Below are 27025 nucleotides of genomic sequence, written 5' to 3' on the forward strand. Positions count from 1 at the left end.
TCGGCCTTCACTTCTACCCGCTAGGGGAGGGCGCGCCTGGCACAAGCGCGCCTTCAACTCAGGGCCGTTTCGCCAAGCAGCGGAATCCCATTTCCGCCGCCCGACCGGCCCTTATTGTGGGGGCAGCAGGTGCAGGGCGTATGCCCGCCTCCTGCGCCCAGTGCGCTGGCGGCGTATGGGGAGGTCGGACGTGTCCTCTCTCACCCTTTCCGCCGCCTCTTTGCGGAGCATGACGCTCTCCGCAAAGGTCTGCACTGCTGTCCACGACCTCTCGCTGTCGACCATCTGTCTCACGACAGCCGGCAGAGAAAGGTCGTCCCCCACGACCGCGCGAAGCTCCGCGCGGTCTTGGTCCCAGACTGGGCAAACCTCCAAGGTGTGCTGGGCGTCCTCGTCAGCACATCCGTCACAGTGGTGGCAGACAGCAGACGGCTCCCGACCGATCAGACACAGATACCCTCCGAAACAACCATGTCCGGAGAGCATCTGGGTCAGACGGTAAGTCAGGCTACCGTGCTGCCTCGCCAACCACTGTCCCAACACCGGACGGACCGCCTCGACGGTTCTACGCCGAGCAGTCGGCTGCTCCAGCCTTTGGGACCACTCTTCAATGGAGCGCTGACACAACTCATTGCGGCGTCCTGCGATCTTAAATTACATCACTATATCCTGTTGTTAAGTAAATTCTTTATCTGACAATCTTGCGCATACTATTATTGTCACCACATAAACCAATTTTAAATAGATCTGTTTTGTAAAGCGCCTATTAGCCGTACATGGGTCAATGTAAAATGGTCACTGCGGACGATGATAACTACTCTGCCGCAACACAGTTTTTACTAGTGCGGGGAGTAGCCGTCGATATCTGCTGTTACCAAACTTATTGCTTCTACCCTCAACATTATTCTAGGTCATGTTAAAAACAATAATATTTTTATAAGCTTCTGTTAGCGTACATTGTTTGTATACATAGTTAATGTAAGTATTCAATGAGTGCTATTATTATAAGATTGTTTATATCAAAACTTGATAATTTGTTATGTTTGTAACAGCGGTATGTAAATGTTTTTGGCAATAAATATATTTTTATTTTATTTATTTTATTTATCTCCCTCGGTGCCAACCGGTGACCCTGGGCCACGGCCTCCTCGCGCCAGAAGAACAGCGACGCGAGGGTTTTCGCCTCTAGGTCCCAGGGAATGGAACCGGCCAGCACAGACGCTGCCTCAAAGGCGATCGTGCGATATCCCCTTGCGGCTCTCGTCGCCATCAGCCTCTGTGTCCTCCGCAGGGAGGCGAGGTTTTGGCGAGAGAGCGCATCCGCCCATACGGGGGCCCCGTAAAGGGCTATCGATCGCACGACCCCCATGTACAAGCGTCTGCAGGACGCTTCTGGACAGAGTGCGTGAACCTAAGCTAAACCTGTAGCGTTTATGCAAAACGTAAAAATTAATAGAATAACGACAATCTTTATTAGAACTAGTTTTACAATTTTAAATTGCGTGGTGTGGGTTTAGCTATACATACATCGACACGAGACCTAACATAGCCGTCTGATGATAGCGAGCTAGTTGGTGAGCGCTGAAGTAGACCAAAGGCGAAGGCGCGGCACGACGTCACTAGTTATTTCTACTTAGTTTATTTCAAAATGTTTATCGCCACATCATACTAAGATTCATTATTATACGTTACATATAGATAGTGAAGGGATGAGGAGGGGAAAGCCTATACTATTCTGCCTGTTAGTAAACCTTATTCGGAGTACACTTAAAAAAGTTTAACTTAAAGTAGTTTTGAATTCTTCTTTACAATTATTTGTTTGCAGGTCTGACCGGCGAAGACCGCTCCGTGGTAGATGTCCTAGTGGAGTATGCTGCCCCTCGATACTTATCTCTGGCTTTAGATGGTTACTCGTTATTGCTACTGGACTTTGTGCACGCCTCCACTGTGGTGCTCAACTCCTCCGACATGGCGCCCTCGGTGAGTAAAATTCTTAAAAAAATTATCAACGATAGTACCTATTTAGTTTATTTTTTGTTACTTTTATATTTTCATGGTCATACCGCCTTTTGTGCAACACAAGATTTTTTTTTTTTGTAAGTAGTTTTTATTTGTAGTAAATATAATTTCATTCATTATATAATTGTTTCAGTGTCCACGAACGGCTGCCGTGACTTTCTTAGGATCTTTGCTGTCGTTGCCAGACGAACTGATGAATGCCCCAATGTTACAGCCTTACCCACATCAATATAACACTGTTTCATGCCCAGATCTGAAGGTAATTTCTTAATAATTTTTCCCTCAAATTGACTTATTGTTTTATCTGTAATTTAGTTGAATGTGCATTAATATCGTCCGATTTTGATCTGACGACCTCAAAGCAGTCTTTTCTCAGGTTCATTGTATTTGAAATCTATTCAATAAGGCTTGATCAAAATATGGGTCTGGACTCGGCTCAAAGTACTGTCGAGATTATGATTGAGACGGAGACTATTTTTACTCACGAGGATAAGAAAAAATGTAACAGCATATTTTTATTCGGGCAACTGTATTTGGCACGATTTAGCAGTCTTTACCCAACAACTAACGAATCACTTTGTCGTCCCGTTACATGGCGACCCTGCCAGGATTCATCGTTATGTCAGTTTAGGATGCCCTTTGGCCGGCCTTTTTTAACGTGTTCTTCAATTAAAATATGTTGAAACAGGAGCACGTGCTAAACATAATAGTGCGCGTGTGCCGGCGCGAGGGCTCGGCGGCGGCGCGCTGCGCGGGCGCCACGGCGCTGGTCGCGCACGCCGCGCACCTGCTGGCCACGCGCGCGCGCTGCGAGCGCTTGCCCGGCTACGTCGGCTGTCTGCTGCACATGCTCATGGTGACCGCCGTATTTATAAAGCTCTATATAGTAACCGTAACATCTTTATGTAGGTATATTAGAGAGAAGAGAAATTAATAATGGGAAATTTAAAATTTCTGTTAATATATCTATGTGTATGCATGTGTTCGCATCAAGCTATTGCTCCGATTAGTAAAACTAGTATATAACAATGTATCCCGATTCGGAAAAAGGATTGCCTTGGTTTATTAAACAAATCTATTTGTTTCAGATGAAGAACAGAAACATAGCGAAAGTAGTAAGCGATTGTATTTTGGTGCTAGCTGACTACACCGACCGGATCGTCGAGCAATATCCCGGGCTTGCCGGTAAGCACAGTAGATAGAAATCTCTCTCTGTTATCTTGATAGAATTCCTATAAAATTCTCTGCCTTTAACTTCATAGTTAAGTTTCCATTTATTATAATAGGACTCCTCCTGGTGTGACAAGATTTTGCAAAGTCATTATGGTCTACTTTTTACCTGATACTAACTCTAACTTGAGAATTGAGTTAGACTTGAGATTTTTTTATTTACTTCAGACAATTAACCTTTCATGGAACTCTATGGCATTGTAATAAGGGCGAATTCGCAATGAACTTGGGTATGTTGTTCTTTAATCAATTTCATTCAATAATCTGAATGAAGAACATTAACAGAAAAAGTTAGATTAATATTTTATTAAGTTATTGTAACAAAAAAATCATCGACATAACGCGAACCCTCTTGAGATACAAATCTGAACTATGTGCCTCAAACAAGATATAAATTCACAGGTAAAATAATCAAGTGGATCTGCGCGTGCCTCGGCCAGATATCTCCGATCAGTAGCCGGGAGTCCGTCAAACCGTTGGCTGGTTCCCTGTTGCTTTGCCTCGCGGAGTTCGCGGTGCGCTGCGGACCCACTTACCTCATGCAGGAGAAGGACGGCGACCAGACTTTGCTGCTACTTATATTCAGAGTGAGTTGATTGATATACTCATTCTTCATCTATATTTATACATCCTATTGCGAATTATAAGTGAATCCTTTTGGTGATTTTCGTCGATTTATTGGAGATGTTCACTCTAAGATGGTAGATATGCTAAAAGGAACGTTCCTATGACATGATAACTTTGACATAAATTTCTGTGTATTTTGAGAAATAGAAAAGAAGCTGAACTTGTTAAAACGTTTAAAAAATTTTTTTTATTTCTTGGGAACTGGCCTTTTAAACATACCATTTTTAACACTACTATAATTGAATTTACTTATTGATTTTCAAGCCAGTTTTAAATTTATAAGTAAATTTTAATTCATGACTGGAATATGTTCAAAACATTACTTGATCAAAGTAATATTACAGTTTAAAAAATACAAAAATGGTACCGTGAGAAATACATTTATTTATAAAAACATATGTATGTAGAAATGTTATAAAAAATATAAAAAAGCGAACATGAACAGAACAAACATTACATCAATACAACATAAGTAATCACTATTTGAATAGTTTCTTGAATAATCATCTTAAAATATCCATTGATGTAACGTTATGTTGACATAGCTTAAATCATGAGTGTAGTAAAACCTACACAAAAAATTGATGATTCAACATCATAGTTGTGCCAATGTTTGTTCAAGTATACAAACATTTTTGACCGTTACATATACAGCCTGAAGGTACGCGTTATACATTGTTATTTCAAACTCTATCACTTCAAAACATGGGTTGAGCCATGGTACAATATCATGAGACACATCTGATAACTATCTACATCTGAAAAGTACAACGCTGGTTACTATTGAACCCGCTGGTCTTCTATGTAGGGATAAAGGGAGGAAAAGGAGATCAGCCATATTGCCTATAAACCTCACAGAGGATTATAAAATTTATGAGCTGATAGACGGGAAAGGATAATGGGAAGGTGTGGGAGAAAGGAAACGCGATGACTGGGAGATTATAGAAGTAATTACGATGCCGCGTTTCAAACACTCGCCTCATAATAGTATCTCACTCTGCTTCGATCCATGTTGTACTTCAAATTAGTTCTCAGATCATGTGTTATATTAACAATATTGTACCATGATAACACCTCTTTGGTCAGTAGCTCATTAGCTTCATCTCCATCGTACCTTCAAGAAAGTGATAGCCTTATTGCTGAGAATATTGTTGTCCCTGCCCATCTTGGTGCTCGACATGTTCTTGAGGCTGGAAACCATGTTCGTCGGCGGTGTACGTGATAGTGTAGGTGACGCCATCAGGCGCGACGTATTTGTAGCTGCCCTGCACTTGGATGGCCTTGTGGTCTTCTGAGATCTGCTTGAGGGTACCCTGTTCTTGGCGGGCTGTTCCGTCGCTTGTCTCGAACCTGGTAAAATATAATAAGATTAATATTTTGTGGCGTAGCATATATGTAGAAAAGGGATTTATTTTTATAAAAAACAGTAAGAAAACATAGAAAAAAAAGACAAATTATCAATAAGGCGGCCGTATCGTACCGCTAAGATAGATTACATGTCTATTTGCTTAAAAAATGTCGCCTTTGACCGGCGGTGCCTTTAAAAGGCAAATAAATGAAAGTTAATGAATTTACTCACTGGAATTGGTATCCTTCCGGGTTGACATCTGCTTCTTGCTTCAAGATGTAGACCTGGTTATCTTGTGGGGCAGCCATGGCCACGGCGACGAAGGCGAGAGCGAATAATACCTATATTTAAAAAAACTATTAATTTATCATATTATTTATAGTGCTTTATAGTATTCTAAATAAGAAGTTACTAATTTAGCCGTCCTGGACAATTAAATAGGAAGATTATTAAATATTTTTAATGAAAGCAGAAAGCAATAAAAAAACTTGAATTGAACTAAACGGGGTATGTTTGCATTGGATTAGATATAAGTAAACATGCACAAATAGAATATATACAGAGACAATATAAAGTTTACTTACGAACTTATGCATTTTGATTAGCGTTTTTTAAAATTACTATTAAAGTAAGTTACTCTGCTGAAGTCAGCTGTAGACTGTGTTCTTTTCGGGACCCGCAGCCATTTTAAACTAACCCCCTAATTGATGTCAAAACTTGTCTTCGCTGCGTCTGCGCCGAGAAGTGCTAATGAGGTGAGAGACGCTCGTCACATTCAAACGAAATTCTTTGCTGTTACATAATATAAAGTCTTCATAGCCTTGGTGCATTGATTTGGATTGTGATAACAATGTATTGACCTATTTTTAGGCTTGCATGATTTTTTTTTTTGGGTTTTCCATTTTGGTAATATTTTAATTCGAGTTCGACTGAACCCCTTTTAATTATTACGTGAAATACTTTTATCTAGGTTCAACAATTTCTTTTCTACATTATATCACGCGTCAGTAGCTTAGGTTAGATCCGTTTTCATTCTTAAATTGATATGCTTGGATACGTGTGTGTGAGGCGAGAGACTGTTGGCTCTGTCTACCCCGAATTGGATAAAGAAATGTCTATGTATGTATGTACTTATATAAATTTCCAGGTACTATATGCGGTAATGAGAGGAACGAGCGGGTCCGACATTGAAGGGCTGACGCTGCCCGTTGACGAAGACTTCGACCCCAATGTACAGTCGGATAACTTGGGACCCAAGACCTTGCCGGCCTCAACCATTGACGTCAAACTTTGGGCTCAAACGGTATGTTCTATGCCTTGAAATACCAATACCTTTAGTTTTTTGATGTTATAGGCAAGTTGAAGATATCTATATTTATTGATACAAATAATACAATAAAACTACTTATTTTATTGTTATTTAAAAAAACTGCATTCTTTTACTACAAAATTAAGTTTGCGGGCAGCTCAATCTTTGTACCTTAACTAATACTTAGTATTATACTCTATTATAGATATGCACCCAGCTAGTGTTGTTCCTCGGCCACTGGCCTCTTTGGAGCGGCTGCCAGCTCTCTTCGAGCGTTTGCGAGCAGCACGACAGCCCCTCACTAGGGGGTTCCCTAGGACCCCCGGTACTCACCGCGCCGCACATACAACTGATGAGACTCAGCGATTCTACACTCGCGTCGTTTGTGGAACTCCCCGCGCTTGACACGCCGGCGGGGGGCGCGGGGGGAACTACACCAGGTAATATTTCATAGAACAAAATAATCAAACCATTTTCCTTAAGGGTGAAAGACATATATTATCTTCCCTCTTGCATATTTCTTTTATTTATTATATTTTTTTTTAAATGCAGGTTTAACAACATCCGAGCGTCAAGTTCGTGTGCTCCTGCGGGATATCGCGGGCAAGGCGTGTTGGGACGCCTCAGCCCTGCATTACGACCCGACAAATTCCTGCGAGGAGCCGCTGGAACCATTGCCTCTTCCGGAAAAGTATGTATACATAATGTAATGTTAAGTTTTTACTATGTACGAGTACCTTCCATCAACCAGTTTTGGTACAGCTATAAATCATATAACCTTCACCCATGTTAATATTTTCTTAAAGGAAAATATTTTAAAAATCTCGTATGCCTAGATATTAGCACATTAAAGAAACCAACATATAAGGTAGAATTTTCAATTTTGCCAGTGTGGAGAGCCCCAGACACAACACGTTATCGTCGCTGCCGCCGCCGTTGCCGCCCGACTTGTTGCCAGATTACAAGAACTCGCCGCCAGACAAACATCAGTTGGACCACGTAAATATAACATCTTTTTTAATTCAATTTGTCAACTGACTTAATGTAGCTTTATTTATTCAATTTTAAGAAATTGTTGAGTTTGATAGTGTGTCTGTGTGACTTATCTTAAGATTGGAGTATTTAACATTAGTATTAGACTGCCGCATATGCCCCTAGATGCAAGCGGGAACATGCATAGATAAGACAGAGAAAGGGAGAGCCTACTGCCAAGGTCCACTAACCGGCGGCTCTGAAGCGCTCCCACCAAGGATGGTACCGGGAATATAATTCAGATGTTTACTTTTTCTTTTTCTATCGAGTTTGCAGCAGAGCCAAGAGTACCCATTATCAGAATCCAAAAATTGAAAGGCCATGTTCAACCGGATAAGTTAATCAACTAATTCAGCTTAATTTTTTTTTATTAATTCAAGGTATTAGCATACATCGGCCACACTTCTCCGGAAGTGGTCTGCGGTCGCAAATTGGACGCGGCCGGACCTTCACCATTGCCCCCCGGCGTGGAACAGGAACTGATGGCCGCCTTACAAGCGCACCGCAACACGGAGAGGCAGTATCTGGCTGCTAGAGACAGGTAGGCCCACTTACAACCATGAGCAAAATGGGTGAGATGCTCCTGAAAAGGTTGCAGAAGTGTTTCGCTACACGTGGAAACTCGACTTGCTCAATCCAGGATCGTATTGAATAGTAGTATAGTACCGGACAGTTCAGTTCGCGGGTTCAAATGACGCTCTCTGATAGGCTCGGCTGCTCAAATATATTCACGCCATATAAAGATAAGATTTCTGCGCATGCACATCCGTGTAACTTATAAAAGTAGTAGTAATATTTTTTATTATACCAATCAACAAATAAAAAAGTGGCGAAAATATTTTTTTGTATGTGTGTTTGTAACGCAATAACGTTTGAACCGTATGTCCGATTTTGATGAAATTTACTGTAGGATTTTCCAATCGAAACTTCAAGTTCGCAGGGCATCAAAATCGGTGAAATAGTTTTAGTGATAATCACAAATTCGTATTAAATTCGTAACGTCTAGTATCATACGAATTTCCAGTGAGGAAGAGCCCCCCGGGCCGGAGCCGGAGGCGCCGCCGCTGCCGCCGTTCGCGGCCAGCGCGCGGCTGGCGGCGCAGCTCGGCGCGCTGGCGCCCGCGCGCCGTGCGCACGCGCAGCTGCTGCGCCGCTCCGACCGCCTGCTGCGCGAGCTGCGCAACCTCGACGCGCTCAGGTATAAATATACGGGACAGATTGCATTAGCCTCGAAGTAAGGTCGAGACTTGCGTGACGAGCTACTAACTTTATACGATGATATATTTTATAATAAATACTTATATAGATAAATCCAAGTCCCAAGACAATTAGAGAAAGTTCATTTCTCCTCATGCCCTGGCGGGATTCGAACCGTGGACCTCCGGTGCTCCGACAAGCGCCATTCCGCTGCCCCATAGAGGTCGTTATTCCTAGACCTTGGGCTTGATCTGGTTCCTTTCTGAGGAGAAAGTCATAATCAGCGAACCCAAGGACTCCACATAATCCGCTCTCAAGTCATGTTCTTCTTAGCCTTTCAATCAGCTTAGCTTTTTCCTCGGTAAATAGGAACGTAGTTTATTTTATTTATCTATTTAAAGAAGCATATTATCTATGATAAATCTATCTAGATAATATCTAGATATTATTAAACATCTATCTATCTATCATCTATATATCTATCATTGAACATCAGGACCGTCTAGGAGAAGAAAAATCAGGACCAAATCTGACAGAGGAACACAACCCAATTTGAACTTATTTAAACGTGCAACTATTCTCACTACATATTCTTCCACCACCTGCAACTGTTTTCTTTTAGATTATTATTCAAAATATATAACAATATATAAATATATTGTTTCCAACAGGTGTCGTGAAACGCATAAAGTGGCGGTCATATACGTGGGCAAGGGACAGGAGACACGCAACGAAATACTGTCGAACCGCTGCGGCAGTCCGGCTTACGAAGCTTTCTTGGCGGCTCTGGCTTGGGAGGTAAACTTTTGTATGGTTTGATTATGCCTTCTGTTTTCAAAAATGACACTTGTTTAAGGAATGCAAAACTTAAGATGTTCACTCTTATATGAATATTTCTACGCCACATTAGCGAAAAAGTGTTTCTCTTTTAAAAATTGTTTGTATGTAGCATAAATACAGCCAACTCATAACAGTTGAAGTCGCGATTCTTCTATTCTTATCAGTCTGGTTAAAGATTTTCCCTTTAGAGTCAGAAGCTTTGCTCCTATTACAAATTAAATAACTATCTTGAAATTCAGTGTTATCGAATACTTTTCTGAGAGAGGAATTTTCTTTTTACGTTCGATCGTGTCATTTCGTAATCGTTCCAGGTGGAGCTGGAGAGCCACGTGGGCTTCACGGGCGGGCTGCGCGGCGGCGGCGGCGGGGGGGTCAGTGCCCCGTACCTGGCCACCCTCACGCTGGAGGCGCTGTTCCACGTGGCCACGCGTATGCCCGCAGACTCCCCCGACGCTATCCTGCACAAGGTGAGGCACTTGCTGGTCGCGGGGGTCACGAGAGTCGCCGTACGCTGGCCTTTGGATTTCCGTATCTAAAATAACGGTAATCCTGCCCTCTCTGTGGATGGGAGGTAACTAGTAAGTCTCGTCACGATATGCCTCACGTCAGACCTCCGCAACCTTGCACGTATCTAAGTAGGTAAGTTAAACTGACGGTACCTACAAATATCTAAGATAGCATTTTAATGATATCTTCTGTTTTTGTTAATCTATCTTTATTCGGTCAATTCAAATTTATCATGTATTTGTACTATACTGAAATGCAATAATATTTGAATTTCGGAGCTAGCTTGACATATGTGATCTCTGCTAAATTATCCATTAAATTACAGACCCGCCACCTGGGCAACGACGAAGTGCACGTAGTATGGAGCGAGCACTGGCGCGCGTACAAACGCGATACTTTACCGACGCAGTTCTGCGACGTGCTGATCGTGCTGTACCCGCTGCAGGGCGGCCTGCTGCGGTGCACCGTCTCCAGGAAACCTGACGTGAGTGGGGCACGGGTGTGATCGAATCCAAACACATCTTTGTTATATGCAGAGATATTTTTTAAAGTCCCGGACGAACCACGTTCTTCAGTCCGGAACACTAAATAGGACTTATGGGGAGTGAAGAAAAGACTCGCTTGCGCTTTTAAAAGAAGAAAGCAGTTACAGTACACCCATCGTATCATAACCGGATAGTTGACTTGGTGAAGAAATAATTAAGTTTCAACATTCTTCATCGTCCCCATTTTTAGCATCAAGCTGCATAAAAACTTTTTTTTTACAAATAAAATTATGTATATTGATATTGATATATTGAAAACAACTGAAGTCTCTGAATCTAGTTAAAGGATTATCATAGAGATTTACGAGATTGCCAGTGTCCATTTTGTAATAAACCTCTTTATATTTTCTGATTTACTCCGGTATCTCTTAACGGTATCTATTTACGGTAGTAGTTAAAATAGATAGATTTAACTTATGTGACGTCAATAAATGATAAATCTATTCTATTCTATTCTACTACCATCTGCGAAAATTATCAGATTTGTGATAGAGCTTTATCCGTTACATCCGCTTCATGTTGCAGGTGGCAGTGTTCGGGCCGCTGTGGGAGGAGTGCATAATCCGCGTGAGCTGCTGCGCGGCGCTGGTGCGCGGCGCGGCGTTCGCGGGCGGGCGCTCGGTGCGCGCCACCATGCCGCTGTACCAGCACGCGCACGCCGAGCGCGCCCGCGGCCTGGACGCGCTGGTCGCGCACCACACGCAGCCCACCACCTTCGAGAGCTTCGTGGAGCGGATACGGGAACCGGTCCCGCAGCACCAGAGTGCCACAAATGCAGTACCAGGTAATTATTATGTACATTAGTTTGAGTGCTAACCGATGCTCTTACGGTGAGGGAAAACATCGCGAGGAAACCTGCACGTTGATGATCCAATATGAGTTAGGTTGAGGAGAACAAACGGGAATCACTTCTTGTAAAAAAATGACTCACCCAATCCAGGATCGCGGTCATAGGCGAACCCCGGGCTCTTCTCCAGATTGGTGAGAATGAAACCGGGACAAACGCCAGGAGGAAGAAGAAAATAGGAGTATTAGAAGGTTGATTGGGATTTGATTCATTTATGGTTTTCGACGAAACAAGTTAAGAGGGCTCATTCAGGTCAAATCCATTTCATGAAAATCGGTTTAATGATTTACTTTTTTAAACTTGAAAACAAAGAAACTTCTATGAATGAATTTACACATACGTATTGGTGAAATTGTGACATATTAACAGAGCAAGGCAGCGGCCGCCTAGCAGCAGCATTGCTCGACCACGGCGCGGCGTGGAGCGGCGGCGGCGACGGCCACGCCGTGTCGCCGCGGCCCGCCAAGCGCCTGGGCCCGTTCCGGCGCGGCGCCCCGCCCGCCCCGCCCGCGCCGCACACGGCGCCGCCGCACGCGCCGCAGCCGCTGCTGCCGCCGCAGCCGCAGCCCGCACCCAGGAGGAACCGCTGAATTACTATGTTATATTCTAATTTAAAGTACCTATAGTCCATTTCTTTAGTAATAAATATTTGTATCACTACAACCCACATATACGACTTACAATATAAAATCAAGACGGTAACTTTAGGTACTGTAATAAAGGTATAGATATTTTTTTTGTTCTGATGTAAAAGTAAACAATATTATTGTCTTTTTTTTTTGTTGAAAATACATTTCAGAAGTGTGGTTCTATTAACCACACTTCAGAAATGTATTTTCAACATTTTTGCTTGTTTCATAACTATAAATTTATTTTTTATCAAAAAGACATATCAGCATTGTTTATTTTTATTTACTACCTAAAGAAATAGACTATTGATATATATAAATATAAGAAAGCGACGCTGGCAGTATACAATAAGCAATAACTAACGCACTAACTGGAAATATTATATATATTCATAAGAATACCTTGGCAATGTGCAATACCTATGGAAATATAACCAGCATGGAAAAAACAAGCTTCACACGTAAATAAGATTTTTTTTTTCATTATCCTTAAATTACAGAGGAGAAAGAAAAAACTATCACTCTCTTTTCATCTCTGAACTAGTTTAAAAGGCATGGATAGAAAAATGTTCACTTGAGGGATTTTGTTCCATTTTGCTATTGTTTGATTTGGGTTTGTTTTCCACGCTTGTTACATTACCAACACTCTATTCCACACACATCGGCTAGAAACATTGTTCTAAATATTTTTTTATAATGCGTTGAGCGGATCATTGTTTTTCGTGTGTAGTTCAACTACATTCTAAACATAAGTCTAAAAAAAGTTCTATAAAATTGTTTTTATTAATTTAAAATTGACGCACGGCGAAAGGAAATAAAAACTTCGCAAGTAAAAAGATCTGCTCGATGAACTGTTTGTATTACAACCTCTTCTCAAGTTGCCCTTTAACAATTTTGTTATCATAGCAACAAGTTATGATTTTTTCAATAATATCTACTAAAGTAAGAAATTGACGTCCAAAAACGACGTGACGTCGTAAAAGCGCTTATTATTCGAAGAACATCAACGAAATATGCTTTTTGCATTGCCGGACGGGTTCCCAGTCCGTCATATTTTTTGATGTGACGTCTGTCTCTGAATGGCAACGAAAATATTGAACCAGCCTTGCCTTGTTTTCAACAAGGCTTCGATAAGCATAATTATTATTTTAATTGTTCAATTAATATTTATATTAAACATAAGTAGGTAGTAATATAAGTTCGTATGGTTTCCGAAACCTTATATTTCCAGGGCAGTTTTTCATTAATAATTTAACTGTATTATTTATATTTGGAAAAAGCCAAAAATATTCCAACTAACCAAACAATGTTGCTACCGACAGTCAGTGTTCTGTGGTCCTGTTTCTGTACTCCTCGTCATATAAAAAAATATAAAATGTTATCCTTCATCCGATCCTGATACCAATGTGGTCTATGCCTATCAATGGACGGAGAAGGCCAAGTAATAAGCAACTTTAACAAACAGTGATCCAGATTTCGAAAAGTATACTTTTATTTGTGCACCGCTTTACAGTGTTAATAAAGTACAGAAATCCTACTTGTATTGTATCTATTACAGATTCACGTGTTTAATATTTGTCTCATTGTACAACACAATATCATTCAAAATTGCTTCAATTGTAAACACGAAATAGTACCTAACAGTATTGTTAAATAAAAAAAATAAAGATTGTAAATGGCAGTTTTCCCATTGTTTTGCCTGTCATTCAAGTATTAGAATACTGATACAAATCATTATTTTTTGCAAATAACAAATGTACCACTGTGATTAAATGTGATTGTGACACATTGATTATATTATTTAATTCGTCCAATGAGAGATTCTTAGCACCTTAACTTCAGACTTAATGAAATTTTTATGTACTTAATAATTTATTTTATAAGCTTTTTAACTATAAAATAGTGTGCATTTAAAATTTATCTTTGTCATGTTAATCTTTATTTTTGTGAAAACATCACAACTTCCCGTCTTTCTTCCGAACTTTAGCCATGGCGTCATTGTGTTTATTCCATAGATCATGTAATCAGCTATCATAACAGTTAACAAATGTAAGTAGTAAGATGAAGGCATTGAAAAGTCTTCACCTATCTAGTTTCTACACGAGTTTTCCCTAAATCTGAAATAATGAAAACATACCAAATATCCGTTCAAAAATTCTAACTTATAACTTGTTTGCCATACCCGCAAAAGCTTGCTTAATTATAAAACTTCCTTATTTTAAACAAACCTACCTACACTAAGTTGGCAAATAAATGAATATTCTTTGAGTTTTATCGTTAAACCTTAAGCACGAGCAGGAACCAGGAACGTCATGGCTATTCAATAAAATTATTGTTATGCACACTGATATAGAATAATTCTTATAGATTGCCGCAAATATTTGTGTGATGTGTATTTTGTCTCAGAAACTTTGTATCAAGTATAAGAATTATATCACTGATATTTATGACATTATAGCCCTAAGTGACTGATAATAGCCTGAAATAAATGAGTATTTTAAGGCTTTAAAAAAATTTACATGTTATGGATATTATTTCTGTACATATGTAAACTAGTTATAGAGCTTTAACTGTTGTAGTTGAATTTATACTATGTATGTAGATTGTATTTATTTTTTTGCAAAAATGTTCAATCTTTTGAATCTTTGATCAAAGCAATGTACTTATTTGCTAGTGAAAATTTTTGGAGGGTATTTGTTTAAACTAACAATATCTCGAAATAATAAATTAAACACTACCACGGGGGAAAATAAAAGTCGGTATTTTAAGGGATCTCACAAATTACGGGGATTTTACAGGCCTCAAATATCCTCTTGTATACAAACAAACATTTCATAAAGATTATCTTAACAAAATGGTGCTTATACTCAAAATGACGTAATAAACATTCCATGCATCATGGTCATGTTCGGAAACTTTTCTCATGGGAAATTAGGAATTAAAAGATACCTATTTGTTTGCATTTATGTTTATTTGTTTATTGCATTCCAGTTAAATATTATTTTATGAATCTGTGTTTGTTTCTCACTATAGGTAAATGTTGTTAATCATAATTTGTTTGGAAGAATACAAAAATTCTTTACATGGTTAAATTAAACAGTATTTTTATAGATGTTAAGACTGACACAAGATTATGTATTTAAATAACTGAGTATTAATTTATTATCATTTCTAAATGTGGTGGTACCACTATTTATTATAGTTAATTTATTTCTATTTTGTTGATCAAATTAATGGCTTCACAGAATAATAGTAGCTTACATTAATATTAAGTTATTTGGATATTAACCCCCAGACAGTGTAACCAAATTTTATATTTAAAGCAGTAATAAAAATAAAGTTGTTAAAACTTATCGGTCGGTTTCTTTATTATATTTTATTACAGTTAAGTCTTTGGCAACATATACATGCCCCCTTGCAGGACAAGCTGGTGTGTTCGTACTTTTGTATCCAGAAATTGTCGCAGCTCTTGAAGACTACATTCCGTGCCAGGAGCAAACATTTTCAGCATTTGATGTATTCTGTCCAATGGCAGTGAATTTAAATTTGTCAACATGGCAAAAATATATGACCAAAATACTTGTAGATCTCTTTCTCTCTGGTCATGAGCTGATGCCATCACACTCTCTGCTTCATCATCTTCACATATCATTTCTTGAACCTGATTTGTAGCTACACTTGCCTTATTTGCATCAGAGCCATCTATTAGAACATAGACATCAGTACTTTTCTCGGAAACAAGCCCCATGGACTGCCAATATGTGATCTTCCTTCTGAGTATAGTGACAGGAACTTTCATTACCTGATGTAGCTCTTCAAGTGACCACTCAGGTTTTGTTTCAAAGTGCATGATTAAGGTAGCATTAAATGGTGAGACTGTCAAATCCAAATTTTTATTACCAATTTCTATTTCAATATTGACATTTCCAAGATGTGGTTTCCAATCTAGAGTTCTGTTGCCTTTCAATGCTTCATAAGCTTTCGTATAAGATTTGAAGTGACTTTTTATTTCTTCTGGCAGCTCCAGAGTTTCATCTTTGAATGGTGGCCAAAACTGTGCTGATAAAATCATAGCATTGGATGCAAACTTTTTATTTGAAGCTTCATAGTCTTTATCTTGTTGAATGAGGGCATTAATCCTCTTTGAATCTGATATATCTTTTAACATCACTTCACAGAAATGTAATTGAGATTCACCAAATCTTAATTTTAACAATTCCAAGTATCTTATTTCTTTTTCTGTGTTGATGACCCCCTGTGCCAACAATCTATCTGCTAGCAATGTACGGTATTCATTTACAAACAACTCCTTGCTGCCATACACATTAACAAGCATAGATATAATGTCATTTGCCTTCCTGTCATTGGAATTTACCTTTGGATCAGCATCCACTGGATCTGGATTCCATTCATCCCAAGCTTCATCTTTATCAATTTCTCCTTCACTTTCCGTTGCAAACTTGGCGAGTTCCTCAGCTAGTTCACTACCTGCACCGTCTTCAGTAAGACTGCTTACAACACTACGCACAGTGTCCTCTCTATTCCTCAAATAATTTCTCACAGGTTTTGTCACTGTTTCCAAAATAACTCCAGATGGATCTAAATGTCTTAAAGCTCTTATTGTAGAAACATAAGCTGTCAATATATCAGTTGTGTTTACTCCATGATGCAACAACTTTGTTTCTAGATCAGCTTGCAGATTTTTGCATAATGTTGCCCTCAGGTCTGTCTTTCCCAAACACAACTTAATATCTTCTATAGCAGGTTTTGATTCAGGATAGACAAAAATTATATTAAAAAGTTGAGCAATTCTCAACTTAGTATAACTATGATATAAATAATATCTTAATTTCTGCTTAAATTTAGAAATTGCATTTTGTATATTTTTATCTTCAGGTGGTGGTTTAGATGAGCCAGCACAATATATTCGAGTCAGCCATGACATCACTGTGGTATCTAGCCAATTTTCTAAAAAGCCAATATGAGATACATCAAAAGTACCGTCACACAACTTCTGAATATGAGACTCTATCCTTGATTGGATAAAATTAGTCAAAACCTGCCCTGTTAGCCTCTCCAGAAGCTGTAGATCCATCAACTTTCTGTTGGTATCATGAAACACTCTGACAATATATGCACACTTGCAATCTGAATACTCATTCCAACATCCAGAACAGATAACATCTTCTCCCATGTCAGAATTTTCATATTCATTAGCAAAAACATTGAAAGACACTTTGTAAAAGTGATTGATGATTACTTTGTAGTCTAATGGTAACTGAGACAATAGTGTTGCTCTGACGAGCTGCTTGAAACCCATTGCCACATCTTTCTCACCAAAAATTGGTTTGTTGTCACAACAGCTACTATTGAGCACTGTAAGACGACGCAACATATTTTGAAACGTCGACACCGACTCGTACAAATCATTGACTGCCAACTTGAACAACTGGAAACCTTTAACCTCTTCATCTGCTTTGATAAACTTGGACCAGAAGGATGGGGCCACATGCTGACGAAGATATTTCTCGGTGTGAACCAATATAAGGTCTCGTATCCTTATTTGAATCCCTAATCCGACAATAATTTGTTGAATTTCTTCATATTCGGTACTTGTGCAGTCGCTGAATGTAGTGTCGTTTAAGATAGGATATGCATAGTTTATTTTGTTCCAATAAATTTTAAGATCTCCTTTTTTGTGTGACATTTTAAACATAAGCTATAGTCTATTTATTTCATAAAATTTTATTTCGAGTCAAATTTCATTTGAATTGAATGTTTTGACTTGACTGCCACTCGCTTTTGCTTGTCACTTGGCAGGACACCACTAACTGACATTTGACAGTGACATTATTAGCTTCAGCAAGCTTATGATACTGAGCCATACAGCTTTTTTCGTCAGTTGTAGTAAAACAGGTTCATCATAAATAAAAATAACATAAAATCAAAGTGGCATACAACCATGACTATCTTTTAAAAATATCTCTCAATATAACGTATACATAAATCACGCCTCTTTCCCGGAGGAGTAGGCAGCGACCACTTCTTTCCACTTGCCACGGTCCCTGCATACTTCTTTCGCTTCATCTACATTCATAACTCTCTTCATGCAAGATCGCCGGTTTTGGGACTCTTGATTAGACCTTTTGCTAGAAAGTCTCTTGATTTGATTAAGGTACGTTACGTTCGTCTAGGCCTTCCCACTTCAACAGTCCCATTCACACTTCCTTTGTATATTTGCTTAGTAAACCTGTTTTCATTAATCCTCTCGACATGACCAAACCATCTAAGCATTCCATTCTTAATGAAATAAACTATGAGAACTTGTATGTATACAAGAGCATGAATGTTTCATCATGGTTGCCTATGTTTTTGACCACAGAAATAGATCAAGGTCTATTTGTGTTTGTTACACTAACAATAAGGATGTAGAAATTCTGTTTTTATGAGGGTCAACTTAAAAGAAAAAGTCCAATTTAGGTCTTACATTTATTTACCAATGGTAATTTGGCTGACTTATAATATACATTTGTAATCTATTCACAGAACCTAATCAATTAATGTATAGGCTCTGGCTGCTGTGTAATGAGGAGGCCAAATCTCTTCTTGATCGTTATCCTTTGCCTAGAGTACTTGTCTTCAGGTGAGAAACGCGCTGGAACAAAAACGTAAATTAAACCAATGTTCATTTGCAACCAACAGTTATCAGTTGCATGTATTATAATCAGTGAACAGGTTGATGATTGTTGTTTGAAGTAAAATGAAATTTACACAAAAAAAATGCATTATATACATTGCCAACTCACATGGTTGGGGATACCATCAGTTATGATTATAGAAACTGTAGGGGCTTGGAAACGGCACAAGTGACCAAGTGAAAAATTGTCTGGGGAATTTGAACAGATTTTCTAAGTGTCTTGTTTAAGCCCATAAAACTGTGATATATTTTATATTTCCATGAGCTTCTGAACCAGCAGCACAGAGAGGTGCATCCACCCAAACTCCTTCCAAATCAGGGACTAGTGCCACCAATAACTCCTAATGAAGTTCTCCCTGTTCTACATCGCATGAAGAATTGAAAGGTTGTCATTGTGATGGGATGCCCATTGAGGCCTGAAAGGCAGTGGTTCCTTGTGTTCAGCATCTTAATAATTTTATTCCACCGCATACTCTTCACTGGAACATCGCTGAGTGGCAGCTGAGTATTATTACTCCAGTCTACAAGGGATAGGGATCAGTGCAAGAGTGTAGCATAGCAACTATACTGGCATAAAGATCACATCCAATGCCATGAAGCTCCTCAAGCAGATAATTAACTCCCAGATCAAGTGTCAAGTGACAATATGGATTCCGCCCCAGTCTGGGAACTATGGACCATGTTTTTGCCCTAAGGATTATCATGGAGAAATAAAGAACTAAGAATAACCCTCTTCACTTCCTTTTTGATATGGAGAAGGCCTTCAACTGTGTTCCTCGAGTGATGATTTGGTTGGTGGGCACTGAGTCTAAAGGGGTTCCAGAAATCTATATTGATGTCTCAGGTACAGTTCACCAAGGTTCGTTCCTCAGTCCATTTCTGTTCTGTGTGATATTGGATGAGGTGTCTAAAGGTATTAGAAGCGATGAGATTGTACATTCACAGCTCACAGCAATGATCACAAATATGTAACAAGCCATTGTTGCACAATAAATATATTTGATTTGGCACAGTGTGGTATCATCTGCATACATGAGCAGCCACTGGGGGATGATATCGCACTGGTGGATTCAGGCAGGGGGAGATTAATACGACAGGCAAAGTCCTGTTATATGGCAGCAAGTCATAGTATGTGCTGGAGCGGCACAAGCAAAACTTGCGTATCACAGAAATGAACATGCTGTGCTGAATGTGTGGAGTATCACAAAAGGACTGCGTAGGAACTCCCATATCCGCGAAAGTCTTCATGTCCATTATATAACAGAAGAAATGCAAGAGAGTCACCTATGCTGGTATGGCCATGTCTTGCGGAAAACGGCAGCTCTGGACGTCGCAAAAGATATGCGATCCAATGGACGGACGGACGGACAGTCTGAGGACGCCGAAAACAGAACCAAGTGGAGAGACAGAGACAGAAGTCGGAAGGCGGACCCCGGGCTCCGAAACACTTATGGGGAGGATGAAACCGGGAACACGCAGAGATATGAGAGAAAGAGAAAGACTGTGAATTACTGTTTAATGCTGGTTGGCGTTATCAGGTTTGAAACAAAGAACTTTGACTTCGGATCGGCGTTCGTGATTAGGGCCAGATATTATACTACAATTTATATTTTCCTTACCGGGATGAGCAGAGAGTGTAGGTTTTCCTTTCGGGTCCACGGTCTGAAAAGAAATGTATGTACGACGTTATGACCAACGGGCAAAAAATTATAATTACGAACTGACTGCATGCTTGCAGGTAACATTTTGAGGTTAGAGCATAATTATTTAACATACCGCCAATGTGTATTGTCTGTCACCATTTTCGTTTAAATAATAACGTAAATACATCTTGTTCTTTTTTAGAAAACTTCAGAGGTCTATCTATGTACAGTTAAAATTAATAGCGCAGCACAAGCAAAACAACAACAGACAACAGAATCAAAATAGAGATCAAAACGTAGTGTAGTGATTACATTAAATTTAGCAATGTGAAAAAATAAATATTCGATCGATTAAAATCTATTTTTAAAAGTAACAATCGATTTGAACTCGTGATTTTTTAAATGAATAATCGTTTTTTTACAATCATGCAATAAATGCACTCCGATATTATGTTTGGTCTTCTGGCTTGGAGCCCGGAACGCGAACTACCAAAGAATACTATCATAGCTCCAAAATATTACAATAACACCATCTGTGCATTATTTCTGTGCTTTTAGATGTTTTTTTTTTGATGATTCCTTTAATAAAACATTCACTAGATGGAGTTAGTCGATGAACTGTATTTTACCGACATTCAGTTGATATGTAATTCATTATTCGTTGCTAAATCGTAATTTTTCAAACTTGATTGCTTTAAAACTTTAATTTGTGTTGATTATAATAAGAACTTACTGTTGCTGTTGTTTATTTTAAATTAATAAACCTATTGATATAATGTATATGGCGTTTATTATGACGTTAATTGAAAAATTAGGAAAACAAATAACAATTTAATAAAATCGATTATTTTCTTGAGAAAAATCGATTATTCATTAATCGATTTTTCATACTTAAGAAATAAACCGATTAGATAATAATCGATTTTTTATCAGCAATGTCACGTCCCTAATTAAATTCTCTTTGCAATCGAATATGTAAGTGTAAGCACGCACTGTCAGTGTCATTAAGTTCACTTCACTTCAGAAGTGAGTGGCTCCATCGTTCAACAAAACGATGATTTTGCCAATGTCAAGGTTGAAAAATACACGAAGAACCATATCATAGATCCGTGTGTAACCTTATACATACCTATAGATGGACATCATTATAAGGACAAGTGGACTGTACTAACGACAGAGTTCTAGCCATTTAAGTTGTCATCGTTAGTCGAAAAATCAATCAACGTCAACTCAATCAACATAAAAATGAATCTCAAACACAGACTATCCATCAAACATCCAAATTCAAATTTTGTTCGTTTAAATTTTTTACGAGTCGTTTGTGTGTCGTGAGTTTTTATGAGAGTTACAACAAAGTCTTACATTTATTAACCCTCTCGGATATTGCAAACATTTATATGTATAGTAGACAGACATACTATTTGAAACTAACTTATACCTATAGGTACTTATAACTTATACCTACAGCAGTGTACCCAGGTTGGCCGATTATAAGGCTTGTAACAAAAGATCGGATCACAAACTAAATAAAGATACTACGTAACGGGCATGATTCCCATTTCACAACAGCCAAGAGACGAGCACGCTTTGCAAAATTGCCATACGATTCTATTAGCTTATCTTATAAATTGGCACGAGTTTTTTTTCTTTTTATGATAATAATTTTAGCCAAATAGCTGAACGTGGCCTATCAGTCTTTTCAAGACTGTTGGCTCTGTCTAGCCCGCAAGGTATATAGACGTGACTATATGTATGTATGTATAATAATTTTTACTTACAGATTTATTTATTTAGAATAGTTTCTTTATGTCAAAAAATATGTTTTTCAAAAGTCAATCAATGTCAATGTTTTTTGGTGTCATGCCTCAGTGCACGCAGTGTGTTTTGTTTTGGTTTAATTTTTTTTGTCTGTGGTGAGTACCTACATAATACTTGCTTTGCTTCTTGATATTGTTATTATTTTTTAAATAGGTAATTGTTTGGTTTACGGTTCATATAGATAACGAAATTATTAACTGTTTATTGTACGTTTTTCCAAAATTTACAATTTACGCTGTATCGTAAATTGTCTTATGTTTTAATGCTTCTTTTGAAGAGAATGGATACCACACCTGAAGTGTTATCATCATTTTTCTGTAATGAAGATAATGATCCTAAAAGGAAGGAAATAGCTGATGAATTTCTTGAACTCGTAGATCAATTAAATAATTCATTAGATCATTTATATCTACCTGGAAAAATTGAGTGTATTTACAATCCAACTATATATGCTCGATACACTTTTGAAATGTACGTGAGAAAATATTGCAACACAAAAAAGCCTATTATGTACTTTGGAATGAATCCTGGACCTTGGGGCATGTCACAAACTGGAGTAAGAGCCATCATGTAATTAAATGTTGGAGAATATTCATATTTCTTGCATGCCACATATGTAACATTTACTTATGTTCTGATTAAATGAAAATTTATTTATCGTATTTTAGTTGCCATTCGTAATACAACTGATTACTTGACGGCCTCTGTGGCGCAGCGGTAGTACGCTTGTCTGTGACACCGGGAGTCCCGGGTTCGAATCCCGGCCATGGCATGATGAGAAAAGAACACAAGTCTCGAACTTACTTCGAGACTAACTCCTGGATAATTTGTCTAAAAAAATGGATTCTCAATATTTTATTTGCGTAATCACAAAAAGAAGTGCAAAATCCCATCAACCACCATTCCTGTATTTGGATGCCAAAAATGCCATTGTTATGTGCTATCCTTTGATCACCTATATACAATATTAATTATTAAGCTATAGATTTTCAAATTAAAGCAAAATCAAACAAAAAGATTCCAAATTTTATATATAATTTTTTTGAAATGAATCCTAATATATTTGATACCCTCAGTTTCAATTGAAACCTAAACTTTACTTATGAGAGCCGTTTTTGTTTTTTTAAATGCATAACTCTTTTGTCCTAAAACATACTTTAAAATTAAATATTGGATCTATTTATATTACATGTTTTGTTTATATGAACTGTTCTGTTAGTCCTACTTCTAATATCTGATAAATTACAAACTATTTTGATTTATTTAATTTTGTATAAGCCAATTGGTTTAAGATCTTTGAAATTATTTAGCTAAAATTGTGCTTTAAATAATATTCAGCTTTAAGAAAAAAAATTTTTTTCTGTGTTCCACATTTATTAATTTCTCTTTGTAAGCTTCATAAAAAGTGTAGTTCTAATCTATTTAAATAATTTTTAATAATATGTCTAAACAGGTCCCCTTTGGAGAAATCAGCTCTGTTAGAGACTGGCTTGGCATTGAGGGACCAGTTGGGAAGCCTTCAGTGGAACTTCCAAGCAGGCCTGTCTTAGGCTTCAACTGTACCAGAAACGAGGTAAACAAGAATGCCACAAAGAGAAAATCTTCCGCCAGGCTAGGTGTTATTTCTGGGGAACCGCGGCTCAGATAATGTCGTGTTGGAGGTTGTTTATGTGCTCCAATCCGTGATCTCTTTGCTTGCGCGATTTTAACTTATTGCTGGTTTTGCCTGATAGCGTTGCGTGATTGGTTGTTGTGACTTTTGGCGTAGAGATGTCGCCACAGTACTTCCCCCCAAGACTGAAGGTCTGAAGTCGTGGTTTGATTTTTGCTGTGCAATCTATGTGTGTGCTTGCAAGTCTTTTAGTGAGTCAGAGGTGGAGATGGCTCGTAGTTTGCTGTGGGTCGAGACTGTGAGAGCGAAGTCGACTTATTGGCGCACCTAGATTTCGTGCAGAGCTGCCACGCGGAAGAGAGACGCCGCCGATGAAATCCATGCGTGAGCTGCGGGTGACGCGTCGGTCGCATAAGTCGATGAGAGTGTGGTTGGAGAGACAGGACCAGGAAGCTCATTGAGTTGGCTGCAATGGACCTGCTGCGACACCCAGTTGCTGGCTTGCTGTGAGACTACTTGCAAAGTGAGGAGTGATGATGGTAAGGAGTTGATGATGAAGAAGGGTCCCATCATTGTCGCGACGTATGTGTTATTTGCCACGTTTCTATTTATTAATAGGCTAGGGGGCTTTAGTAACAACGGTTTACCATCCGTCTTCCAGTAGACATCCCACGCATGCACGGGTCCAACACGCTTTTACCTTAAGCGAAAGTTTTGGTTAGTTCCCCGCTGGCTCAAGTTAGCTGCCACCGCGCGTGAGAGTGAAACGAGATGAACACATACATAAGGCATTGCTACCCTATTGTTTTGATGGGTTCAAACCCCATTTATACAGAAAAAACGATAAACACGTATGTAAGTAAAACCACAGAAAAGTAAATAATTATTAAAAAAAATTACAGGTGAGTGGGACCAGGCTTTGGGGCCTGCTGAAGCGGGTTTGTGGAAGTCCCGATAACTTCTTCCGAACTAGTTTTATCTACAACTATTTGCCACAACAGTGGATGAAAAACAATGGGGCCAATGTTACACCAGGCGAATTTACTGTAAGTGGGTGATAGTGCATTGTATGCCTGAGCCATATGTATAGAATATCATTCTCTCTTGTAAATTTGACCCATCTGCCAGAGAAAAGAGAAGTCTTGTCTTGTAGGAGACGAAAACAGTAATCTAAGAACATTCCCAAAACGAGTTAATTTCAAGATAAAAAAAAAACAAAATAAAAAAAAAATTGTTTTTGATGCCAAGACTTTCAAGTATTAAATCTCCCGATTAAAAAAAATCGTATTTTAAAGTACCTATTAAAAGCATACATTTATTTATTTCAGCAAGCTCAAATGGCTCCCCTCTTCGACATTTGTGATCCCACATTCATAAAAGTTTTGCAACTGTACGAGGTGAAGCTGATAATTGCAATCGGAAAGTTTTGTGAGACAAGAGCCCAAAAGGCTTTGAAAAATTTTCTTCCCCATAATTCCATACAGGTACCATTTATTTAATTTCTTGTTTTAATAGAAATATATTGCAACCCAGCAAAGTTTAAATGTTAGTTGTCAATGTAGCTCAGTCCTTTTGTTATTTGAACCTTTTAAAATAAATAATTAACTGCAGTAAACCATTTTTTCATTCCCTGTTTACCTCGGATTAACTTTATTCATGCAAAATTTGATACAATTCAGCCCAGTGGTTTAACCATGAATAAATAACAGATACAGACTTACGCATTTTTAATATAAGTAATAAGAAAATGTATGTAATTATTTTTCTACCTATGTAGGTACTTATTATTTTAATTACTTTTCAGGTCTTGTATCTACCACATCCAAGCCCAAGGGCTGTAAATAACACAGATTGGGATCAAAAAGCCTTTGAAATTTTAAAGGCATATAACCTTCTGCAATATTACGCTCATTAGGTGTTGCAGAATAACAGGTAATCTAACTAAATAACTTTATTTCATTCCATAAAAAAATTAGAAAATAACAATAAAATTGTAATTGTGTCTGCATGAAAAGATTCATTAATTTGGAAGAACCTAAAAAAATATGCCAGGATTGAAACAAGTGGAAAGATTTAGTCTGCCTCTTTCGATACTTACATAAATACATACATAAATAGTATGTTACATGTCTTATTTTACAGTATGTTTTCCATAGCCCTGATTTACCAACTTATTTCAGTGGGACAAAAAAAATTGTGCAATAAACAAAATGATTCATTTTATGAGAAGAGCCCTTGAACTGGCCAAGGAAGCCATGGCAGCTCAAGAAGTTCCTGTTGGATGTGTGTTTACTATCGATGGGAGTATTGTCGCAGAATCACGAAATACCGTGAATCTCACCCATAACCCAACCAGACATGCAGAAATAAATTGTATAGACTTTGTGATAGAATACTGTAATGCTAATAATGTAGACTATAAGGCTTACTTTAGAATGATTAGTGTTTATGTGACAGTGGAGCCCTGCATCATGTGTGCAGCTGCATTGCATAATCTGAATGTAAAAGAAGTAGTCTATGGCTGTGCAAATGATAGATTTGGAGGAAAAACTGTACTAGATGTCAGTAACTTTTATGGTAACTCATATGTTTTAACCGGAAATTTGTTAGCAGATGAAGCTATGGATTTACTTAAGCAATTTTATAAGGGTGTTAATCCCAATGCACCTGAATCGAAGGCAAAGAAAAAAAAAGATGTGATTAAAAGTGACTGATTTGAATATACAATATGTTAAAAGGTTTCATTCAATAACCAAAGTGTTTTTTGTGTATTGTATGTAAAACTATAAAGGAAGTATTTGTGCTTTTTCTTTATGTTTAAATTCATATAAGAATATTCATTTTTGCATAAGATTCTGTTAATTATGCTTCGTGGCTATAGTTTCGTAATGTGATGTAATATTTCTGTGATTATTTACGAAGATTCTCTTTGATCATAGTAATGCATCACTACATAGTATAAAGCAAGTCGCTTCCCGCGTCAGTCCCTATGTATATTATATAGATAGATATATATATATATATATGCTCAGATCTTTAAAACTACATAACAGATTTTAATGCAATTTCTTTAATAGATAGTGATTTAAGAGAAAGGTTTATATGTATAAAGCTATCCGTGAGAA

General features: G+C 38.2%; 5 protein-coding genes across 8 annotated transcripts in view; 2 read left to right on the forward strand and 3 right to left on the reverse strand.

The window, feature by feature from the left end:
- Positions 1–15477, forward strand: part of LOC106136170 (probable Rho GTPase-activating protein CG5521) — a 29010-nt gene extending 13533 nt beyond the window's left edge. For both annotated transcript variants that reach the window (XM_013336632.2, XM_060949038.1), the window contains 16 exons: positions 1826–1980; positions 2153–2278; positions 2708–2875; positions 3108–3204; positions 3652–3836; positions 6372–6527; positions 6739–6973; positions 7086–7224; positions 7424–7532; positions 7946–8106; positions 8590–8763; positions 9434–9560; positions 9914–10069; positions 10435–10593; positions 11180–11438; positions 11871–15477. In XM_013336632.2, the coding sequence (XP_013192086.2) occupies positions 1826–1980; positions 2153–2278; positions 2708–2875; positions 3108–3204; positions 3652–3836; positions 6372–6527; positions 6739–6973; positions 7086–7224; positions 7424–7532; positions 7946–8106; positions 8590–8763; positions 9434–9560; positions 9914–10069; positions 10435–10593; positions 11180–11438; positions 11871–12091 (2627 nt within the window). In that variant the 3' untranslated portion in view covers positions 12092–15477. The remainder of the gene's footprint in view (positions 1–1825; positions 1981–2152; positions 2279–2707; positions 2876–3107; positions 3205–3651; positions 3837–6371; positions 6528–6738; positions 6974–7085; positions 7225–7423; positions 7533–7945; positions 8107–8589; positions 8764–9433; positions 9561–9913; positions 10070–10434; positions 10594–11179; positions 11439–11870) is intronic.
- LOC106136189 (larval cuticle protein 65Ag1) lies at positions 4173–5900 on the reverse strand. Its single transcript, XM_013336658.2, has 3 exons — positions 5809–5900; positions 5456–5565; positions 4173–5226 (listed from the first exon to the last, which is right to left on the reverse strand). The coding sequence occupies exons 1-3, from the start codon at positions 5818–5820 to the stop codon at positions 5010–5012; spliced, it is 339 nt and encodes a 112-aa protein (XP_013192112.1). The 5' UTR covers positions 5821–5900; the 3' UTR covers positions 4173–5009.
- Positions 15478–15480: 3 nt separating the features above from the next.
- On the reverse strand, positions 15481–17920 carry LOC132901746 (anaphase-promoting complex subunit 2). The gene has a single exon (XM_060949039.1). The coding sequence runs from the start codon at positions 17844–17846 to the stop codon at positions 15516–15518; it is 2331 nt and encodes a 776-aa protein (XP_060805022.1). The 5' UTR covers positions 17847–17920; the 3' UTR covers positions 15481–15515.
- A 680-nt stretch (positions 17921–18600) lies between these two features.
- Positions 18601–20782, reverse strand: LOC106136191 (H/ACA ribonucleoprotein complex subunit 3). Its single transcript, XM_013336661.2, has 3 exons — positions 20604–20782; positions 20447–20489; positions 18601–18785 (listed from the first exon to the last, which is right to left on the reverse strand). The coding sequence occupies exons 1-3, from the start codon at positions 20655–20657 to the stop codon at positions 18688–18690; spliced, it is 195 nt and encodes a 64-aa protein (XP_013192115.1). The 5' UTR covers positions 20658–20782; the 3' UTR covers positions 18601–18687.
- A 1458-nt stretch (positions 20783–22240) lies between these two features.
- On the forward strand, positions 22241–26218 carry LOC106136185 (single-strand selective monofunctional uracil DNA glycosylase). Of its 3 annotated transcripts, XM_013336650.2 has the most exons (7): positions 22241–22383; positions 22566–22844; positions 23742–23861; positions 24803–24946; positions 25229–25384; positions 25705–25832; positions 26081–26218. In XM_013336650.2, exons 2-6 carry the CDS (start codon positions 22569–22571, stop codon positions 25813–25815), a joined length of 807 nt encoding a protein of 268 aa, XP_013192104.1. In that variant the 5' UTR covers positions 22241–22383; positions 22566–22568; the 3' UTR covers positions 25816–25832; positions 26081–26218. The 3 variants fall into 3 exon arrangements, with proteins under 3 accessions (XP_013192104.1, XP_013192103.1, XP_013192106.1); XM_013336649.2 differs by lacking the exon at positions 22241–22383 and having other exon boundaries at positions 22391–22844; XM_013336652.2 differs by lacking the exons at positions 22241–22383; positions 24803–24946 and having other exon boundaries at positions 22391–22844.
- Positions 26219–27025: the final 807 nt, after the last annotated feature.

Source organism: Amyelois transitella, chromosome 18, assembly GCF_032362555.1.
Source record: "Amyelois transitella isolate CPQ chromosome 18, ilAmyTran1.1, whole genome shotgun sequence".
NCBI lineage: Eukaryota > Metazoa > Arthropoda > Insecta > Lepidoptera > Pyralidae > Amyelois > Amyelois transitella.